Source organism: Myotis brandtii, unplaced genomic scaffold, assembly GCF_000412655.1.
Source record: "Myotis brandtii unplaced genomic scaffold, ASM41265v1 scaffold165, whole genome shotgun sequence".
Taxonomy (NCBI): Eukaryota; Metazoa; Chordata; class Mammalia; order Chiroptera; family Vespertilionidae; genus Myotis; species Myotis brandtii.
The window spans coordinates 970,940-990,623 of record NW_005356042.1 but is presented as its reverse complement, the minus strand read 5'-3'; the positions used below and the strand labels follow the sequence as shown (position 1 = coordinate 990,623).

The following is a 19,684-nucleotide window of genomic DNA, read 5'->3' as shown; positions in this document are numbered from 1 at the left end:
ACAAGGGAAGACCTCTTTGTTTAGAATATCCCTTGTAGCTGTTAGGCTGTTTCTCCCTCCAAATTCTAGTCATGTTCTTAACCTGTGCAAGCCTCTACATGCTTCTCAATAAAATGGGGCAATAACAATACCTCTTACCTAACTGGTTGGGAGACTTCAGTGATGTCATGCATGTAAAGCACCCGTCAGGGAGCCTAGCAGGCCTAAACTGCATAATAAGTCCAAGTAATCATTGTTATTCCTTTGGCGCAACATCCCCTGAATGAGGATGCTGAGATGGCTTCTGCCATCTCCTCCCTGGTGTTTCCGCCCCCACTACTGGCCTGAAGTGGCTTTCCTTCATGATGCTCCTCCCAGTGCTGACCACGAACCTAGCACACTAATGGAACTCGGTTTGTCTCTCTAACCACCTTCTTAGATTTGATCAGCCTGAAATCTCCAGCTCAACCTGTCCTGTCCATCAGACCCCCAGCTCTCAGAATAGAAGCAAGAAGAGAAAAGACAAGCCTCCCCTCACATCCCTCCTTAGGAAGCATGTGGACCATAATGAGAGTATGTTGTGTCATATTTATTCACAAATCTCAGTACAGTTCCCTCAAGAGACTCCCGAAATCTACCCGCCCCCCATCCCTAGCTCCTCCAAGTCATTTCAGCTGATATGCCAACAGGAAAGCCAGTCTGCTCAGCAAGGCCAGTGCATCAGTTTAGGGAATGATGTTGGCGACGCTCTGGAAGAGAGAAGGAGATAGGGAGTGAATGCAGGGTATGCAGTCATAAGGACAGTGAGACCTTTGCCCTCATATCCTTTCCTAGAGAAATGAGAGGGAGACTGGCTACTTTGGCCCAGTAATTGCCTATGTTCTTGAGAATATCTTAAGGAAGGCAGCACCTAGATTGAGAAAGAACAGGGAGCCAGTACTCCAGGGCAGAGATGCCAAGAGGGGGGACTCTGTAAGAACTGAGAAGCCTTGTCTGCTTTGCCTCAGAGAATCCCCTGCCACCCCATAGCCCTGGAATAAGCAAGGTGTGCCTTTGGGTTCCAGGAGCAGTCTAAAGAGCTGTTACACACCCTTACCCTTCCGCCCAGCCTCAGGCAGCTGAGGTACTCAATCCAAAGAGTACAGCTAGGACTTTACTTTGGACGAGGATCCCATGGGAGTCTTTATTCAGGGAAAGGACAGAGCTACAGTTCCCACCACCCAGCATATTGCTGCAAGACAGCAGGGATGCATGGCAGGGGTGTTTACAGTAGGTTGAGGTAGGGAGGGAGTCACAGAGGAAATGATGAGGAGAGATGGTAGGCACATGGAGGGGATGGTTCCAGCCACTGCTCTCTCCCTGGCTCATAGATGCACATGTGCCACTGGAGGTCTTTTCTGCCAGCTTGTGTTTGCTTCAGTGGGAATGAAAAACGCCCAAGAGATAAAAGCAGGATGCAAAGGGTAAGGAGCAGGTGAAGAAAGGCACAAGCAGGGCTAGGAAATGGGTTGCATAGTCTCTGAAAGGCTGAGAGTCTGTCCACAGTGAAGTTGTCTATGAGCAGGCAATGGGAAGGGCAATGTACAAACATCTCCCAAGACGGAGAGCAGAAATCTAAAACCATGTGGGCACTTACCCTCCATAGAGCTGGAAAGTTGATGAAGGGCTTGTTGACCGAAGCCTGGAATTCAAGGACAAGAGGGTCAGTGCCCATCACCCACCCCAGCACCATCTCGGGAGGGCCTCCATTCCCCCACTTCCAAGTCTATGCTTGCTCGTGAGACTTACTCCAGATGTTAATGTTGTGGTTGCGCCCCCTCCGTGATGGCCGGTGGATCCGCCTGGGTGACCGCCCTGTTGACAAAGCCCAGACCATCATTACAACCCCTCAATCCTTGAGGGTCTCCCAAGTTCCTTTTCCCCAGTTACCTGCTGCCCCCTAGGGTGACTAACCCACTATCCCTCACTGTCCAAAAAGAAACCCAAAAGCCTTGTTGCTGTGGTAATTCTGTAAGAGATGGGAAGAAAAGCCAGTAAGGATGTCTGCCCCTACTGACTACTCTTCCCCCCATTCCCTTTTATTTTAGTTAATGAGATGCTTTCAGTCCCTGAGAAGTGGCCTGACTAGAAAGGGAACCCAGAAGACCCACACAAATACCAAGACCATAGTTAACCTCAGCCTTGACCTCAATTCTACCCCCTTTACACACACTTGAGCCTGATCCCTAACTCAGGTTGATCCCTATCTTCAATCCTAGCCCCAGATACTCAGCAGTGCCACTCTGCTGCTGCTGCCGGCCTGGAGCCGTATCACAAACCTCCCTCTCCTGGTCTCTACATGGTGAATCCTGCTGTCTGTCTCAGAGCCTACCATGCATGCTTTCCACATAGACCCTTCCTCCCCACCCACATCCCTGGCTCCCTGCCTGGAAGCCAATGTGGTTATAGGCTTTGAGGCCTGGGCCAGTCCCTCAAGATAGTATCCCAAAGCCTCCTCATGGAGATTACAGAGTGGAAAATTGAGGCAGGCAGGAGTCTGCCTTCTATTGCCAAGCTCCTTCCTTGGTGCCTGTTCAGCTATGCATAGTGCTGCTTGCCTCTCCTGTCCTCCAGTAACTGTTCCCTCTACCTAAATGGGGATCAGAAACCCTCCAGGAGACCTATTCTGACGAGGCATGTGAAGAAGAGGAAGAACCCGGGCCTGTGATTTGCTGAAGATGTGTGCTAGCCACAGGACCCTGGCAAATCCCCTTAAACCTCACTGAGCTCCAGTTCTCTCATCTGAAAATCAGGGAGTCAAGACAGCCTCCTCGCCCTGACAACCTCAAAGGCTCATTATGAAAATTAAACAAAAAAGGGCTTATCTCCAAAGCTATTCCTCATGTTCACACTCAGATATTCTGCCCTTTCTCAATACTCATATGCTCCCACAGTCACAGATGCTGGCTCAGTAATTGATTCCTGTTCCCCAGGAGAGGCTTCATGTTCCTCCCTCCAGTCCTCCTCAACTAGGAGGGCAGCTCCTGGAGGCGGGGCTGGGTCACAGTCACACTATCTGGTTTAAAGCTTTGCAGATAAGACGGCTTGATCCATCTGACCATCTGACCACCAGCTCCTTTGTAAAGAAGGAGAGGAAGGAGGGCACGGTTATATATCTGCCTAAGCTTCTTTCACCACATGAAGGCTACCTGGGCTCCCCAAATGTCTTAGTTTAACCTCTCCCTCCCCCAGCCCCCTTCTCCCCATTTCCCCTCCCCTGTTCACCTACATTCAGCAGCTGGTTGGCCTCCTTGCCGTCTTGGTTGACCCCATAATGAGCATTCTGCTGCAACCTGTCCACCTCCTTCCCGGCCTGGCCAGCAGCATGGTGGACACCTTGGCCAAGTTTCTCCGCTTCCTTTCCAGCCTGGCCAGCAGCGTGGTTGACCCCTTGGCCAAATTTCTCTGCCTCCTTCCCGGCCTGGTTGACCCCATCGTAGACCCCGTGGACTACTTTGTCTGCCTCCTTTCCGGCCTGTTCAACGGCATGGTGAACTCCCTGGCCAAAATGATCCACCTCCTTCCCAGCCTGGTTGACTCCATTGTGGACCCCTTGGACCACTTTGTCCCCCTCTTTCCCAGCCTGCCCTGCTGCATTGTGGACCCCCTGACCAAACTTCTCTGCCTCCTTCCAAGCCTCATTAACCTCATGGTGGACCCCATGGCCAAACTGTTCCACCTCCTTCCCAGCCTGGTTGACCCCAGGATGGACACCTTGGACTATTTTGTCTCCCTCCTTTTCAGCCTGTCCTGTGGCATCCTGCCCAAACCACCCCATCTCCTTCCCAGCCTGGTTAACCCCATGATGGACCCCTTGGACTATTTTGTCTCCTCCTTTCCCAGCCTGCCCAATAGCATGGTGGACCCCCTGGCCAAACTTCTCAGTCTCCTTCCAGGCCTCACCAATCCCATGATGAACACCCTGGCCAAACTTTTCTGCCTCGTTCCCAGCCTGCCCAGCGGCATGGTGGACCCCTTGGCCAAACTTGTCTGCTTCCTTCCAGGCCTCACCAATCCCATGGTGAATCCCCTGGCCAAATCTCCCTGCTTCGTTCCCAGCCTGCCCAGCGGCATGGTGAACCCCCTGGCCAAACCTCCCTGCCTCGTTCCCAGCCTGCCCAGCGGCATGGTGGACCCCCTGGCCAAACCTCCCTGCCTCGTTCCCAGCCTGCCCAGCGGCATGGTGGATCCCCTGGCCAAATCTCCCTGCCTCACTTCCCGCTTGGTTGACCCCATGATGGACCCCCTGAATCACTTTGTCTGCCTCCTTCCCAACCTGTCCAGCAGCGTTGTTGACCCCATGGATAAACTTCTCTGCTTCCTTTCCTGCTTGTCCGACGCCATTGTTGGTACCATGGGCTACCTTGTCCAAGCCGTGGTTGAGCCCCTGGATGTCCTTGTCCAGCTCCTTGCCGGCCTGGCTCCCCATGTTGCTAAGTCCATTAAAAACTTTCTCCACTTCCCTTCCAGCTTGAGTGATGCCATTATTGATGCCTTCCAGGGCCTTGCCCACCTCTCTCTCTGCATTGCTCAGCCCTCGGTTGATCCCTTCAATGACCTTCTCAATGGGGTCATCACTGGCTGCCCATCCAGGCAGGGCCCCCAAAAGCAGTAGGAGGGAGCAGGAACTGATCAAACTGGCAAGATGCATATTGTTGGGAGGGTGGGAAGGATGCAGAGAGGAACCAGCGAAGCCAAGCTGCTATTTATCTTCTGCTTCCCTCCCTCCTCTCCACCCCTCATGACTCAATTACCCCCGTGAGGCACTGACTTGGTCTCCAGTCAAGGAGGTATTTCCCAGGGAGATTTGAGGTTGAGCAATGAAGAGGAGGAGGAAGAGAAGGTGAGTCATGAATGAAGAATACTCACATGGCATCTTTGCTCCCTGCCCCGTTCAGGCCCTCCACCCCAGAGCCTAGATGTCTGCCCTTCCAACTACCTCCTCTTTTCATTCCTCACCCACTAGCCAGGCCTCCGCTCTTCCAACCCCACCTTCAATAACCCCCCATCTCTGGTTCCTCAGCTTCTGCACTCCTCTCAGGGGATCAAGGATCCAGCTTCCCAGCATTGAGATTCTAGAAAGATAAGAGGTACAGTCAGAGGGAGGTGAGCACTTTCAGGGAGATGAGGAAATCATCAGACCTTGTTCTTATTGTTCTTGTTGACCCACTCCTCACACACACACACACACTTTACTACGCTTCAGCCACAGGACTTCTCCCTGGCCTTCAAAAACACCAAGTTCATTCCTGCCGTATGGCCTTTGCCCTTGTTGTTCTCCCTAGTCCTGAAACACACCAAGCTCATTCCTGCTTTATGGCCTTTTCCCTCGCTATTCTGTCTGGTATCAGTACTTAGATCTTCACATGGCAGGTTCCTCCTCATTCTGTTTTTGGCTCAAATATTACCTTCTCAAAAAACTTTCCTGGCCATCCCCCAGTTATACTCTGTAATATCATCCTTTCGTTTTTATAACACTTAATTGATCCAAAACTACCTTTTTTATTGTCTGTCCCTTCTATCAGATTATAAACATCCAGAGGACAGGGCCTTTGTCTGTGTTAGTTACTGCTATATCCCCAACGTCTAGAACAGCCGTGGGCAAACTACGGCCCGTGGGCCGGATCCGGCCCGTTTGAAATGAATAAAACTAAAAAAAAAAAAAGACCGTACCCTTTTATGTAATGATGTTTACTTTGAATTTATATTAGTTCACACAAACACTCCATCCATGCTTTTGTTCCGGCCCTCCGGTCCAGTTTAAGAACCCATTGTAGCCCTCGAGTCAAAAAGTTTGCCCACCCCTGGTCTAGAACATTGCCTGGAGTTCAGTAGATATTTATAAATTGGACAAATGGATGGATTAGAAGAAGCCAAGGGAAGGATAGGCCTAAGTCTGAGTCTCAGAGGGTGCTGGGGGGGAAGGGTGCCTGGGTCCCCAGCGTAGCCCAGGGTCCCTTGGGAAGGGTTGCAGATTTTGGAGCCAGGATCACATTCTCATCACAGAACCCTAGCCTCCTGCCTCCCAGCCCTTGGGCAAGGGCAGGGGGCTGATTGCCATGAGCCGGGACAGGACGCAGTGCCTCCTGAAAAGCCGGTTGAGGCAGCCATGGGGAGGGGCTGGAGACCCAGAACAGCAGGAGACTGTCAGCCAGAACCTGGGCTGGGGGCCAGGAGCTCATTCTTCCTGACCTCCTCCCCCTGGAGACTCATAAGTCCCAACCTGAAGCCCCAGGTGTTGACATGGCAGCATGGGTTGGAGGAAGAAACTGCTAAGAGGTGGCCTAAGTGTGAAGAAAGGCATCAGGAGGAAGGGCAGGTAGTGGTTTGCAGATCTGTGGCAGAATATCTATCTGGAGCTAGTTTAGAGGGAGGCAGAGACCAGAAGGACAAGAGCCAGTGGGTGGGTACAGTTGGGTGAAGGGGTGTAAGATATTTGGGTTTTTGTGCCAAGGGGAGAGACTGAGAGAGGGGGTGGAGGTGGGATTGCAAGTGGGAAGGCCAGGCAGGAAGGAATGTGCAGGGTGTGAGCAAGTGGGGGTGGCAGAGTTATGTGTGTGGGTGCCCAGGTGTGGTGAGAATCTGCAAGTGTTTTGGGGCTTTGCTCAAACAAGGACAACACGGCCCACTTCCCTTGGTAGACCCAGGGTTCCACCCCAGATCCTGGACACTTGGCTCTATCCGGAACCAGGCATCCGAGACCCAGAGGCCCAGGAGCTTCTGCCTTCTCTGTGCTCTGCCTATAGAGGGTGACTAATTGTACCACCTCTCCACGCTTGAGTTCATCATATGTTTCCAAGTTTCACGCTCCAGGAACAAAGCCAAATCCCTGGGCAACCTCAGGTGTGGCTTTTCTGTCCAGTGCCTAAACGAGGGAGTTTCCCATGCCAGAAGATTGCTGGGTGGGGAGCTCCAGAATCCTAATCCTCCCTGAGATTGACAGGTGGGGTTTCTCCATTTCTCTTTCCACCCCTCTCTCTGCCCTACCCTACCATCTTCTGTCAGCCTCAGGCCCCCTCCTCAGTGCTCCATTCCCATTGGCCACTATTTGGTTTGGATTTTGGCATCTATCTCTGTGAGACTGGCCTGCCATCCTCTGCTGATTTGGGCTACATGGCTGTGTTGCTTTCCTAGAGTGAGGGGTGGAGCTTTCAGTCATGGAGCCATCACAGCTCCCCCAAAGAACTCCCAAGAAGTTTGCCATGAAAGTACAATGTGCATGACAATCCACAGGGCCTCTGAACATGCACCCTGCCCGGAGCCTCTCTGCACAGGAGCTGCTGCAGGCTTTCCAGCTCTGGCTAGGAGCTGCAACATTTCCTATAGTCTGGCAAATACTTGTTCCTGATACTCTGGCAGATCTTGTCATAAAATCAGGATCTGAAAAAAAAAATCAGGATCTGAATCAGCCTTTGGGATCTTAACTCTTTGTCTCTTGTTATTGACCTACTCAGATCTGCCATTTCTTTTTGTACCAATTTTGATCCTTTATATTCTCTAAGAAATGTTTTAATTTCATCAAGCATTTCATATTTATTATTGTAAAGTTGTACAAAATCAGTCCCTTTTCAGTCCTGGTTTTATTTGTATGGTCTTTCCACCCCTCTTGATCATACATGTAAAGTTCGTCCCCCTTTGTTTAATCGCTATCTTTTTTTTATTGAGGTCTCCCTATCTGTATGTACAGCCAATTTAGTAGTTTCATTTCCACCTCTCCCTGGCCATCCAAGCAGGAAGGTCTCACCCTCACCCTATCCCACGGCAGTTGCTTTCCCATGGAGGGTTGGGGAAGAGGTCATATCATTGTGCCCCTTCTTGTTTCCACACCTCTTTCTGGGATGGTGACTCCTTCCTGGCTCCAACCCCCACACCCCTAAGTCTTGGTCACAGTTGTGTGTCAACTGGCCCTGCAGGTGCCTGCCTGTGAGTCACAGATGTGCAAGAAAGCCCCCACCCACAGTGCTTTAGGGGAAGGGGACCATCTGTCCATGTGTTCTTCCCCAAACGTTTGTGGAAGCTTGCTTTGTGCCAGGCACAGTTCTAGGTGCTGGAGGCCCAGGGATGAACAAAATAAACAAGAATGCATGCCTTGTGGGAGACAATGAACAAGTAATCATAACTAGGTCATGACAAACTACAATTCAGTGGTTCTCAACCTTCTGGCCCTTTAAATACAGTTCCTCATGTTGTGACCCAACCATAAAATTGTTTTCATTGCTACTTCATAACTGTAATGTTGCTACTGTTCTGAATCGTAATGTAAATATCTGATATGCAGTATGGTCTTAGGCGACCCCTGTGAAAGGGTCGTTCGACCGCCAAAGGGGTAGCGACCCACAGGTTGAGAACAGCTGAACTACATGAAAAGCCACAAGGAAAAGAAAGGGGTTTAGAGACATCTGCTGTGAGTGAAGTATGGTAACAACCATCTCAGGTGGAAATTATAGTTTAACTTTAACCCTGCTGTTTGGCTTATGTACCTATTTGCTTTGTTTAACAATAGACAGGTTATTTTGACTTTCTGAATTATATAAATCATCCCATTCAATTAAATGCCTTATTGATTGTAATGTGAATATCCCATGGGTTGTGGTCATACTGGTCTTAGAAAGCACATTTTTCCTTCACCTGGGAAGGACAGCACAGTTATCCCAAGGTCAGAGGGCTCTAGACCCAAAACTGTAATTTAGATAAACCCAGGTTACCCAAGGGCTCTAGATAATGTGTTTATAACATGCTGTTTAAACTGCTTTTTGCAAACTAGGTTCCTCATTCCAGACCCGAGGGCTCTAGATAATGTATTTCTGTCAATTCAGTGACCCCGAGACCCAAAACTATAATTAACATGCTTAATTCTGCTTCTGTAAACTGCTTTTTGCGAGCCAGGTTCCTCATTCCAAACCCTGGGATGTAATCAATACCTTTGTGATTTTTTGCCTATATAACCTTGGAGCTGCGACCATCTTGTTACTATGAGATTTGGGGAATGGCCCCTCATAGTCCCGGATTGCAATAAATGTGACTCTTTAATTCGACTTCTTGAGGCGTCCTTCTGTGACAGGGTACATTACAACATGAGGAAAATAAAATAAAAGAATAGCATAACCTTTGAGTAGTTTTAGACATTGGAACATCTAACCTAGGATGGGAAGTTAGACAGGCTTCCTGAAGCGTGGGTACATTGAGGGGGTGAGGCTGATGGGAGGTAGTGACTGAGAAAGAAGAGAACTTTAGATGGGGAGTCAGGAGGATCTCTTTTAAAGGGTAACACCTGCCCTGACCCCTGGCCAGTGTGGCTCAGTTGGTTGAGCATCATCCAGTGCACCAAAAAGTCACTGGTTTGATTCCCTGTCAGGGCACATGCCCAGGTTGTGGGCTTGATGCCCTGTAGGGATGTGTGCAAGACAACCTATTGATATTTCTCTCTCTCCCTCTCCTTTCCTTTCTCTGTAAAATCAATAAAAACATGCTTTTAAAAAATAAATAAAAATAAAGGGCAACACCTGAGGGAAACCAAGAGGCAGCCAGCAGAGCTTCCAGGCATAAAGGAACAGCTGGGGTAACTATGGGGAACCGGGTGGATGTCAAGGAACAGCAGGGAGCCAGTGTGCTTAGGGAGAGGGAAGGGCTTTGAGGACCAGTGTAAAAAGTTGGATTCCATTCTAGACGCCAGCGGTGGCATTGGAATGGTGGTGCACAGTGTGCAGACAGCACACCTCCCCTGGAATGGGATGGGCCCTTTGCGCCACCGCCTCTGTGACATCACTGGACTGTGACGTCACGGCAGAAAGCTGGTGCCCCACTAGCCCCACGCCCCGCGTCGCAGTAACATCGCGGCAAGTCCCTGGGCAGCCAGGCCATTAAATTTTAGGAGGCCATGCGGAAGCGCGACATCGTCCTCACCAATGTCACCGTGGTCCAGCTGCTACGACGGCCATGCCCCGGTGAGGGAGGAGGCGGAGCCCGCTGGGGGAGGTTGGGGGGGTAGGGAGGAGGGGGTACAGCGCCCGCTGGGTCGGAGCCCCCTTCATAGAGCATCCGCAAAAGAGGGTCAGAAGGCGCGCTCTGGCCGACGGGCTCTACCATCCGGGCCGCTTTCCTCCCACCCTCCAGCGACCCCTCCCCAGTCGGCCACCAGAGTTTGCTGCCAAGTGGTTTTCATGGCGATAGTGGAAGGGAGGATGGGCTGGGCGCCTCGCGCGCGCGTGGTGGAAGGATAGAAGCAGGGGCCGGGACGGAACCTGGGGCCGAGTTTGAGGGGGCATCTCTGAGGACAGCCGCTGGGTTGAGAAGCTCGGCGAGGGAGGTTTCACCTAAAACTGACGCTCCCGTCGCCCAGGGCGGAAGGGCCGCGGGGAGTTGGTGGGCTCCCTCCCGGTGTTGCACCCAGCGAGGATACTTGCCCCTCCCGGGGCTGTGCCCAGCGCTTCACAAGCGTGCACTTACTGAAGCCTCGCAACCACATAGCGAGGTCAGCGTATGTACCGTCCGCTTGTCAAAGAGCGCAAACCGCTTCCCGTGGGTCTCTCACTGGAATCGTAGAGTTGGGACTCGGAGTCCCGCTCGCGGCCACTGGGCAGCCCTACTTGACCCAGTCGGAAGTGCGCGCGTGCGCACACACACTCCAACCCAAGGAACCCAGGTCTTCGGGAGGCCACCCGTTCCCTCCCGGCCTCCTCACTGACCGCAGGGGAGTGGGGGTGAGAAACAGCCAGGAAGCTCCTCCCCAAGGGGCTCGGCGTGGCCCGGAACCCGCTGCCTGCTGCAGGTGCCCGGCTCTGTGCCCTCGGGCCTCGGTTTTCCCTTTGTCAAGTGGATTTGTAGCATCTGTCTCACAGGATTCTGAGCCCATGAACTGGAGCTCAGCACAGCACCTGGCGTCACCGTAATTGGGAGAGCGCACCTGTGACAGTGTTTCACCTACGGAAGAAGCTCCGCTGGGCTCCTCCCGCTCAGTGCAGCAGCTTTCCTCCAGCCCCGTACCGCACCCCTAGAATGGAGGGGAAGGCTGAGTTTTAGGTAGAGTAGATTCATGCCTACTCTTAATCCAGATGGACAAATCTCCTGTTATAGCAGGAACAGAACCCCAAGGAATGCAAACATCCTAAGGTCACCAATAATCACAGGGCCTCTGCCACCAATAAAGACTAATACTTTTATGAACTTGTACTAACTGCAAACACCCACAGCCCAGCCTCAGGCCACAAGGTCTGTGGCAGCCAGAGAGGTCAGGGAGACAACAGGCCAGCTGGCCCCTGGCTCCTAGCCACACCACCTCCCAGGTGCTTTTGATTCTAGTAGTGCCAAAGCCATCTCCCACCTTCATCCTCGGGCCTCTCCATCCCCTTCTCTCTCCCTTTCCTCATGAATACGTAGTATCAGACTTCCTCCCCTGTATTAAAATCAGCACTACTGGACCTTGAGATCTCACCGAGTCCTCCCAAAAGCCCCCAAGGAGAGGGTCAGATGTGATGACAGGAAACAAGTCAGAGAGGTTCATTAACTTGCACAAGGCCAGATGCCAAGTAGCTGGGGCAGGGATGACAACCGTGCCTGATCCCCAGTATGAAGCCCTCTGCCAGGCAGATCCCTGACTGCTCTCTCCACATCTCCCCTCCTCTCAAGTCTTCACCTGGAGCTCAGATGGCACACCTCCAAGCACAGATGTTCAAATATGCAGTAAGGGAGTGGGAGTATGTTTAGAGAGCCGGAAGCTGATAAAGATCTCCATTTGTTTCATGTCCTGGTATATCTGTATTTCCTAAACTTCTCTGAGGGTAAGAATCACCTGAAGTGCTTAGAAACACTTGAGCCTCAGAACAGACCTACTGAGTCAGATTTCCCTAGGAGGCACTTTCTGGATGATGTTTATCAGAACAGTTTGGGGACCAGTGGGCTACATGAATTATCAGACCATTTGGGAAAAGGCCTTTGAAATACTAATGTATGCAGAATGTTCCCAGACTATTGTCATAAGCGCTCCATATATTATTACTTCATTTAATCCTCACAGTGACCCTCTGAGAGTACTATTATCTCCATTTTAGAAAGGAGGAAACTGACTCAGAGTGTCATCCCAAGCAACTGTTAAAGATACACAGTACCCACTGAATTAGAATCACCAGGGAAGGGGCCCTGGCATTGATATTTTAAAGCAAGCCCATCCTCTGTTCATTTTGTGGATCAGGTAGGTTTGGGAAACACAGCTCATTTTCTCACTGTGATGGTGCAGTTCATTGCCACCCCCACTCCTTCCAACAGTAACCAGACCACCACCACCACCACCCAAAGTTGAGCCAGAGCCAGAGCCAGAGCCAGAGCCAGAGCCAGAGCCAGAGCCAGAGCCAGTGGCAGAGCCAGAACCAGAACCAGAGCCAGAGCCTATCAAGGAGGAAGCCCCACCTCCTCCACCTCCACCACCTCCACCACCTCCACCACCTCCTCCACCTCCTCCTCCACCTCAGAAGGTTCCTGTGGTTCGGGAACTGACTGTTGGCATCAATGGGTGAGTCAGCCCTGGCCTCTGAGCCTTCCTGAAGCCATAGGGCCCAGGCATTCCTCCAGTTACTGAATAGGGCATCTCCACATTTCACACCATCAATGCTTTCATTCTGTCCACCTTGGAGAATGGGGGGGAGGGGCGGGGAGTAGACAGGGCTTTGCCCCCTAAGAGAGCTCACATTCTGGTGGGAAAACAACAATCAAATAAGGACATTTGGTTTGGTGATGTGTGAATGAACAGTATGAAGTATAGTAAGACTGGAGAGGCCAGTGTTAGCTGGGGTGTCAGGAAAGACCTCTGGGAGGTGACACTGGAGTGAGGCCTGAGTGGCAGCTGTTCAGCAAGCAATGGCTCGGGGGAACAGGTGGCACAGCACAGTATGCAAAGGACAGGCAGGAATTCAGTGCTGGTGTGGAGCAAGCAAGGCAGAAGAGGAAGGAGTGTGGTGGAAAGCAGACGGGCCTCGTAAGCCATGGTAAGGAATTTGGATCTAGTTTTACTGATAGAGCTGTAGAGGCTTTCAGGCCAAGAGACGTAATCGGGCTGACGTTCTTTAAGATCCATCCAACTACACGATTAGGAATGGGGTAAAGAATGGATGGGTGAGGAAGCAGGCAAATCAGTTAAGCTGGTGAGATCATGAGCAAGATAATAGCTGCCTGCAAAGGGTTGGTTGCCTTCTTCCCCGAGATCGAGTCGTCCGACCCAGTCCCCTTGAGAAGCCTCCTGCCACCCCCTTCTTTCCTGTCCCCTCCTCTGCCTGCTGGCTGAGGATTCTGAAGACAACCCCACAACCCGTCCTGGACAGATTTGGACGTATCGGTCGCCTGGTGCTGCGAGCCTGCATGCAGAAAGGCGTTAAGGTGGTGGCAGTGAATGATCCATTCATTGACCCGGAATACATGGTGAGTAGCAGGTAAAGGGTAGGATCGGGGTTTCAGGGGTGCTCTCTGGGAGGTTCTCAGGTGCAATATGAAACCTTCACCAAGGCAGGGATTCCTTAGGGATGGTTGCTCCCCCACCCCTGCCACCCCCATGATCAGGAGCCATTCTGTCTCCCACAGGTGTACATGTTTAAGTATGACTCCACCCATGGCCGATACAAGGGGACTGTGGAATACAAGAATGGACGGCTGGTTGTGGATAAACAGGAGATCAGTGTCTTCCAGTGGTAAGGGCAGCTGTCTGATGCATGCCTGCAACACATTAATGGAGGGGGTGTAAAGATGACATGAATGGGATCCCAGCCTCTCCTTGGGATTCATAACCCCTCAGCATGTATGTCTCTCAGTACTGGTTGGAAGAGGGGGGTCTCAGAGAAGTCTGTGACTGCTAAAATGGTTAGGAAGCACTAACTTAGAAAGATGCCCCACTATACTCAGGAATACTTTTGATTTAATGCACATTTACAAGTTTTCGCACAGGCATATCAATTCAACATGTCTAAAACTCACCTCTTGATTCTCCATCAACCCCCAAACCTATTCATCTCCCTTCCCACGAAGCGACATCGACATATAGCCAAGTGCTTCCACTCGGTTCCTACACAGCAACCACAGAGGCCTTTTTAAAATGTCAACTGGGCCCGACATCGCCATCTGGCCAAGTGCTTCTACTCAGTTCCTACACAGCAACCACAGAGGCCTTTTTAAAATGTCAACTAGGCCGTTACTCCCCTACTTAAACCCTCCCATCACCCCACAAATAAAATCCCAGCTCCTGATAGGGCCCCGCAAGCACCATGAGCCCTACGCCTGAGCCTTCTAATATAACCTCAGCCACACTGGCCATCCACCTCTTGGCCCCATTTCACATAGTTCTCATTGATGTTAATTTTCCTCCATTTAAAGATATGTCCAGAATCTGCAAATCAAAAGCATTAGATGTTTAATATGCTCCAAAGACATCAAGAAAACTAAAAATTTATAAAATGGGAAAGTCTACTTCATATTTCTAATGTAAATTATTGGCCACTGCTAGCCCCGATTTGACATACACTTGTGCTTGCATGCTCACAAGCCTTCCCAGCGCTCCTCCCAGCAGGTCCACTCCCAGCCCCTCTCATTTACTGGGGTGTAGGGAGTGTGAATAAAAGAGGGACAAGGAAGGATTGTGGTTAGGTGGTCAGGGTTGGGAAGGAGGGGATGGAGGTGGGGACTGGAACATCAGTAAGAGAAGCTTCTTGACCCAAGTTTGAAATCATAACCAAAAACAATTCCGGCACAGAGGTCATTACTTAGACATACCATGTCCTCTCCTTCAACCTGGGCACCGTCATTCCTGCCACTTGCAGCATTCTCCCCCATTGTGCACCCCTACTCAGGTTCTGCCTTGTCAGGTCACTGCAGTGGTTATTCCCCCCACCACCCCACTCTGTCACTGCACTGTGGGTGTTTTCCAGGCACAAAAGTGATGTTGCTTTTGTGTGTACTTTACCCTGCTCCACCCTTTCTAGACAGGCGACCTTGGGCTAAGGAAGTGAATTTCCTTGAGCCTGTTTCTTCATGTAACTGATGGGGATGGGTATCAGATCCATGGCAGGCAGCACAGCCAAAGTTAACAGGCATGTGGGGAGCACTGCGAAGGGCATTTTCCCACAAGGCCTCCTTGCAGGAAGAATCCTGTCAGTTTGTCACCACTATTGCTTTGGCACCTATAGTGCAGGTCCTGGCTCTGGGTAAACTCACAACTTCCTTGATGAATGAATGGAATCCTCAAAACAAGACCCTGCGCAGGAAGGCAGGGCCCAACAGTCTAGGGAAAAGGGCTGGGGTCTCCTGAGGTGCCAACTTAACAACTGTTGCAGAGGAGTTTGAGTTACCCTCCCTCCCCAAATAAGAAGGCAGGAGATGGGGGGCCTCAGAGAAGAGGTAATTGAGCCAAATGATGAAAAGTGTGACCTGACAGAGCAGATGACCAGGAAAAGAGAACCATGCGTGGTGGCCCAGGGAGAGGAAGCTACTCATTTGTTCCTTTAATCTGGTATGCAGCCAGTACAGATCCTAGGACCAGCCTGCCTATACTTCCAGCCAGCTCTCTCTCCTACCCCTTCACCTCTGCCCTGGCTTCTCTACAAAATGCCAATAAGGCATTTAACCCTCAGGGTATAAGGGTTAAATGATTCAGTGAAGGCAAAGCACTTAGAACATGGGCACATGGCAGGTGTTCAGTAAACATGTGTAGGATGGCTAATAAAAAATAACCCTACAAACACTGTCTGAACCCCTTTGGAGGGAGCAGGCTCAATGACGAAACAGACACAACCCTTTTGCCACAAAGCGGTCTAAAAGATGAGACAGATGCTAACAAAAAATCACAAAAGCGAATACTGCAGTTGTGATAAGTCCTGTGAAGAAGACTCATATACAAACCAAGTAGAAAACAGCAATATTTGTTCAAATGCAAACGTTAAATAAACTATCAAGTAAAAATATAAATTTATAAAAGTGGAAACCAAAAAGGCCTTGACCTTTCTAATGTAAAACACTAACCACTGCTGACCCCAGGGTAGCCTGAGGCTACAGTTACAGGCCTCTCCCCCATTGCTCCCAGGATGTAGTGCCTGTCTTCAGGGACTTGCTCAGCCTCTGGCAGTAGGCTTCCGGTGGCAGAAGCTGAGTGCTAGAGACCAGAGGCAAGGAGGGCCATGGTGAGGTTGTGAGGGCAGGGAATCAGAAGCAGTGCAGCAGGCCTCGCCCTTCTGGAGTCTACATTCTAGGCATAAAAAGGGCCTGACCTGGTTGGCAGTAGTCAGGGGTGGTCCCCTGGAGACAGAGAGTGAATGAGCCTGAGTAGGGGAGGTGGCAACTTGTATATACTGGGGCATAGCAAAGGAAGGGCAGTCAAGGTAAGTGGCCCACAAGAGCTGCTCGAAATGTATCAGGATAGGAACTGCAGGGCTGGGAGTCAGATCTCCTGCCTCAGAATCTTTGCACTTGGTCTGGAACGCTTTTCCCCCAAGTGGCCATATATCTGTCCTCACCTCCTCCAATTCTTTACCTCAGCCTTCCTCCTCAGCAAGATGCCAACAGGCAAGACTAGCAGGGTCAAATCCACCTGGGATAACTAGGTATGTGTGGGGTGGGGAGAACAGACGGTTACAGGCCAGGTGGGAAGGTGTCTCGTCAGCCTTTCAAACAGTAAAGGCCAGGGACTATGAAGGCAAGGCCATGCAAGGGAGGCTGATACACAGCCCTGCCACCTCTCCATAGCAAGCAGCCCAAAGAGATCCCCTGGAAGTCTGTCGGAAGCCCCTTTGTAGTGGAGTCCACAGGAGTGTACCTGTCCCAAGAGGAAGCTTCCGTAAGTGGGGGAGAAGTGGGCAGGGCTGGCCAGGGGGTGTGACACTCAAAGCATCTCATCAATTCATGACACCAGTGCTCCTTCCTCCTTCCCTAGAACCACATCCAGGCAGGTGCCTTACGTGTGGTCATCAGCGCACCCTCACCAGATGCGCCCATGTTTGTCATGGGGGTGAATGAAAAGGACTATAATCCTGATTCCATGAAAGTTGTCAGGTAACGGGCAGCAACATCCAGAAGTGGGTGGGTGATGTCCAGAGAACATGCCAGCCTGTGATGGGAAGGGATCAGACTCAGCCTCCCCCTCCCCCAACCGCCACTCCCACTGGTGCTTCTTTCACATCCCCATCTGCTTCTCCCTCCCAAAGTCTTAACAGCCACCATGTTAACATCCCCCTGGACCTGTTAAAAATGCACAACTTCTAGAGAATATGCTTGGGGAGCTTCCCCCGGCTGCACCTCCAGTGCCTCCTTCAGTCTGAAGGCATCCCCAATGATCTTTCTCATCCCCATCCTGACTTTTCACAAATCCGAGCCTCTGAGCATCTCCCCAAAATGAGGTAAGCGTGGAAGGTGGCTCTGACACTCACCTCACAGTTCCCTTGCATACCGGGCTGTTTCAGCAATGCATCCTGCACCACCAACTGCCTGGCCCCCCTTGCCAAGGTCATTCATGAGCGATTCGGGATTGTGGAAGGACTGATGGTGAGTTGGGGAGAGGGCTGGGCAGGATGGATGGCAGGGAACCTGTACCGCTTCCTCTCAGGATTTGCTTAGTGTGTGACTTTAATAGAAAGAGGCTGGTTTCAAGAGGAAAGGCCCGCCAGTGGTAGAGTCTTTTAAAATTCTGGGTAACTCTCGGCAAGGCTGAACCCCAGCTTGCAGGTGTCCCTCCAGTGGTCTGTGGTGGCCCCACAACCTCCACACCTGGCTCATCACTTCAGACCTAAAATAAAGAGGCACAGGAACTTAGGAGCAGGAAGGCCTCACCTCAGCCCTCTTCTTCCCCAAGACCACAGTCCATTCCTACACGGCCACCCAGAAGACAGTGGATGGGCCATCCAAGAAGGCCTGGCGAGACGGACGAGGAGCTCACCAGAACATCATCCCAGCCTCTACAGGGGCTGCCAAGGCCGTGGGCAAAGTCATCCCAGACCTCAAAGGGTATGAGGGCAGAAAGCTGCAACCAGGGTGGGAGGCACACCCTGGGAAGAGCAGACGGGCCCCAATCCTTGAAGTATCTAATGAGAGGAAGGTGGAGGTGAGGGGGTAGATGGACAAGTCCTTGGGTTCTGACTTCCACCTCGATGTGGGACTGTCCAGGAAGCTGACAGGAATGGCGTTCCGGGTACCAACCCCAGACGTGTCTGTCGTGGACCTGACCTGCCGCCTAGCCCGGCCGACCACATACTCCGCCATCAAGGATGCCATAAAAGCAGCAGCCAAGGGGCCAATGGCTGGCATACTTGCCTACACGGAGGATGAGGTAGGGACTGAGGAGAAGAGACCCTGGGAGGAACCCTCTGGGGAGAGACCGTGACTTCCCACTTGCCAAGGAGCTGCTCCCAACGTATCAAGATAGGAACTGCAGGGCTGGGAGAGTCAGATCTCCTGCCTCAGAATCTATGCACTTGCTGCTCCTTTGGTCTGGAAAACTTTCCCCCCAAGTGGCCATGTATCTGTCCTCACCTCCTCCAATTCTTTACCTCAGCCTCCCTCCCTCCTCAGCAAGGTGTTCTTTTTGTGGCCCCTCTCTTCACCTGAAATTCCATTTCAGTCACTGCTGGTCCTGCTAGCACGTGCACTCCAAGAAGGCAAGGATTGGGGGCTATCTTTTCACTTACACAGCTCCAGCCATCTTCCCAGGGCCTGGCACACAGCAGATGCTCAATACATGCTTCCTGAACAAGACAAAATATACCATTTTTCAACACTTGCTCAGGGCAGGCCATGGGCAGGTACCTTCCCTGTGAAAAACAGATGTCACTGTCCCTGTGCTCCCAGTAGTACCATCTCTGGTGCTGTCTCCCTGGTTTAGCTCCTTGCAAGGCCACCCTCACACAGCCACCAGGACCTCTTGTTCCCCTCCCTCCCCCCTGCAGAAAACCTTCCTGTGGCCTTCCACCACACCAGGGCCACAACCCTCCCCTCTGCGCTGCAGCTCCTCCTGCCTCAGATCTGCTGAGGGCCTGAGTCAGCCAGACCCAGCCTCCTAGCCATCCAGACCCAGCCTTGTGCCTCCACCTGGGGCCTCTGTGCCAGCCCGTTCCAAGTGCCTGAATTATCCCCAGGAAATGATATTTATTGGTGCAGCATCAGGGTGTTCGTGGTCTGTGTCCTTTGGCCAGTCCCCCACCAGCAAAGCCCCCAGGTGCCTTCTTTATATCCCATCCCCACAGCCTGGACACAGTAGGACTCCATCAGATGTCGTAGACGAATGCATAGCCAATATGCCTGAGTCAGAACCTGGCCTCCTGGAGGTCTCTGCTCTGCGACCCAAACTTACCTCAGAAATTCTGGCACCCAGGTTGTCTCTACGGACTTTATCGGCGATACCAACTCTTCCGTCTTCGATGCTAAAGCCGGCATCGCGCTCAACGACAACTTCGTGAAGCTCATTTCCTGGTACGGAGGGGAGGGGTCACAGAACGCGGGGAGCTGGGGGTAACGGGGAGGGACCCCCTGACCCTCCACGCCCTCCCCAGGTACGACAATGAATACGGCTACAGCCACCGGGTGGTGGACCTCCTCCGGTACATGTTCAGCCGAGACAAGTGAAGTGCGACAGCCCCTCCACTCCCCTGTGCTCCCTGCCCAGAACCTCCACCTCCCGCAGAGGGGAGGCGCCCGGCGCGCGGCCGCC

General features: G+C 51.9%; 3 protein-coding genes across 5 annotated transcripts in view; 2 read left to right on the top strand and 1 right to left on the bottom strand.

Annotated features, from left to right (window-relative positions):
* Positions 1-547: 547 nt before the first annotated feature.
* Positions 548-4,977, bottom strand: SBSN (suprabasin). Of its 3 annotated transcripts, none has more exons than XM_014536567.1 (5): positions 4,048-4,977; positions 3,248-3,993; positions 1,768-1,833; positions 1,616-1,660; positions 548-728 (listed from the first exon to the last, which is right to left on the bottom strand). In XM_014536567.1, exons 1-5 carry the CDS (start codon positions 4,667-4,669, stop codon positions 705-707), a joined length of 1,503 nt encoding a protein of 500 aa, XP_014392053.1. In that variant the 5' UTR covers positions 4,670-4,977; the 3' UTR covers positions 548-704. The 3 variants fall into 3 exon arrangements, with proteins under 3 accessions (XP_014392053.1, XP_014392054.1, XP_005862512.1); XM_014536568.1 differs by having other exon boundaries at positions 3,248-3,655; positions 3,863-4,975; XM_005862450.2 differs by having other exon boundaries at positions 3,248-4,973.
* A 4,076-nt stretch (positions 4,978-9,053) lies between these two features.
* On the top strand, positions 9,054-19,678 carry GAPDHS (glyceraldehyde-3-phosphate dehydrogenase, spermatogenic). The gene is made up of 12 exons (XM_005862653.2): positions 9,054-9,962; positions 12,280-12,308; positions 12,357-12,523; positions 13,329-13,425; positions 13,585-13,691; positions 16,732-16,822; positions 16,919-17,037; positions 17,445-17,526; positions 17,834-17,985; positions 18,145-18,307; positions 19,349-19,446; positions 19,527-19,678. The coding sequence occupies exons 1-12, from the start codon at positions 9,896-9,898 to the stop codon at positions 19,597-19,599; spliced, it is 1,245 nt and encodes a 414-aa protein (XP_005862715.1). The 5' UTR covers positions 9,054-9,895; the 3' UTR covers positions 19,600-19,678.
* Positions 18,303-19,684, top strand: part of TMEM147 (transmembrane protein 147) — a 3,740-nt gene continuing 2,358 nt past the window's right edge. The window contains exon 1 of the mRNA XM_005862447.2: positions 18,303-18,314. The gene's annotated coding sequence lies outside the window, so the exon portion shown is untranslated. The remainder of the gene's footprint in view (positions 18,315-19,684) is intronic.

Bases quoted from the DNA above. Each gene is read 5' to 3' on its own strand.
- SBSN (XM_005862450.2), bottom strand. From the start codon at position 4,669: ATGCATCTTGCCAGTTTGATCAGTTCCTGCTCCCTCCTACTGCTTTTG. The intron at 1,834-3,247 runs GTAGGTGAACAG...CTTTGTCAACAG, and splicing joins AGGCCAACCAGCTGCTGAAT to GGCGGTCACCCAGGCGGATC. The intron at 1,661-1,767 runs GTAAGTCTCACG...CTTGAATTCCAG, and splicing joins CCACAACATTAACATCTGGA to GCTTCGGTCAACAAGCCCTT.
- GAPDHS (XM_005862653.2), top strand. From the start codon at position 9,896: ATGCGGAAGCGCGACATCGTCCTCACCAATGTCACCGTGGTCCAGCTG. The intron at 13,426-13,584 runs GTGAGTAGCAGG...TGTCTCCCACAG, and splicing joins TCATTGACCCGGAATACATG to GTGTACATGTTTAAGTATGA. The intron at 19,447-19,526 runs GTACGGAGGGGA...CGCCCTCCCCAG, and splicing joins TTCGTGAAGCTCATTTCCTG to GTACGACAATGAATACGGCT.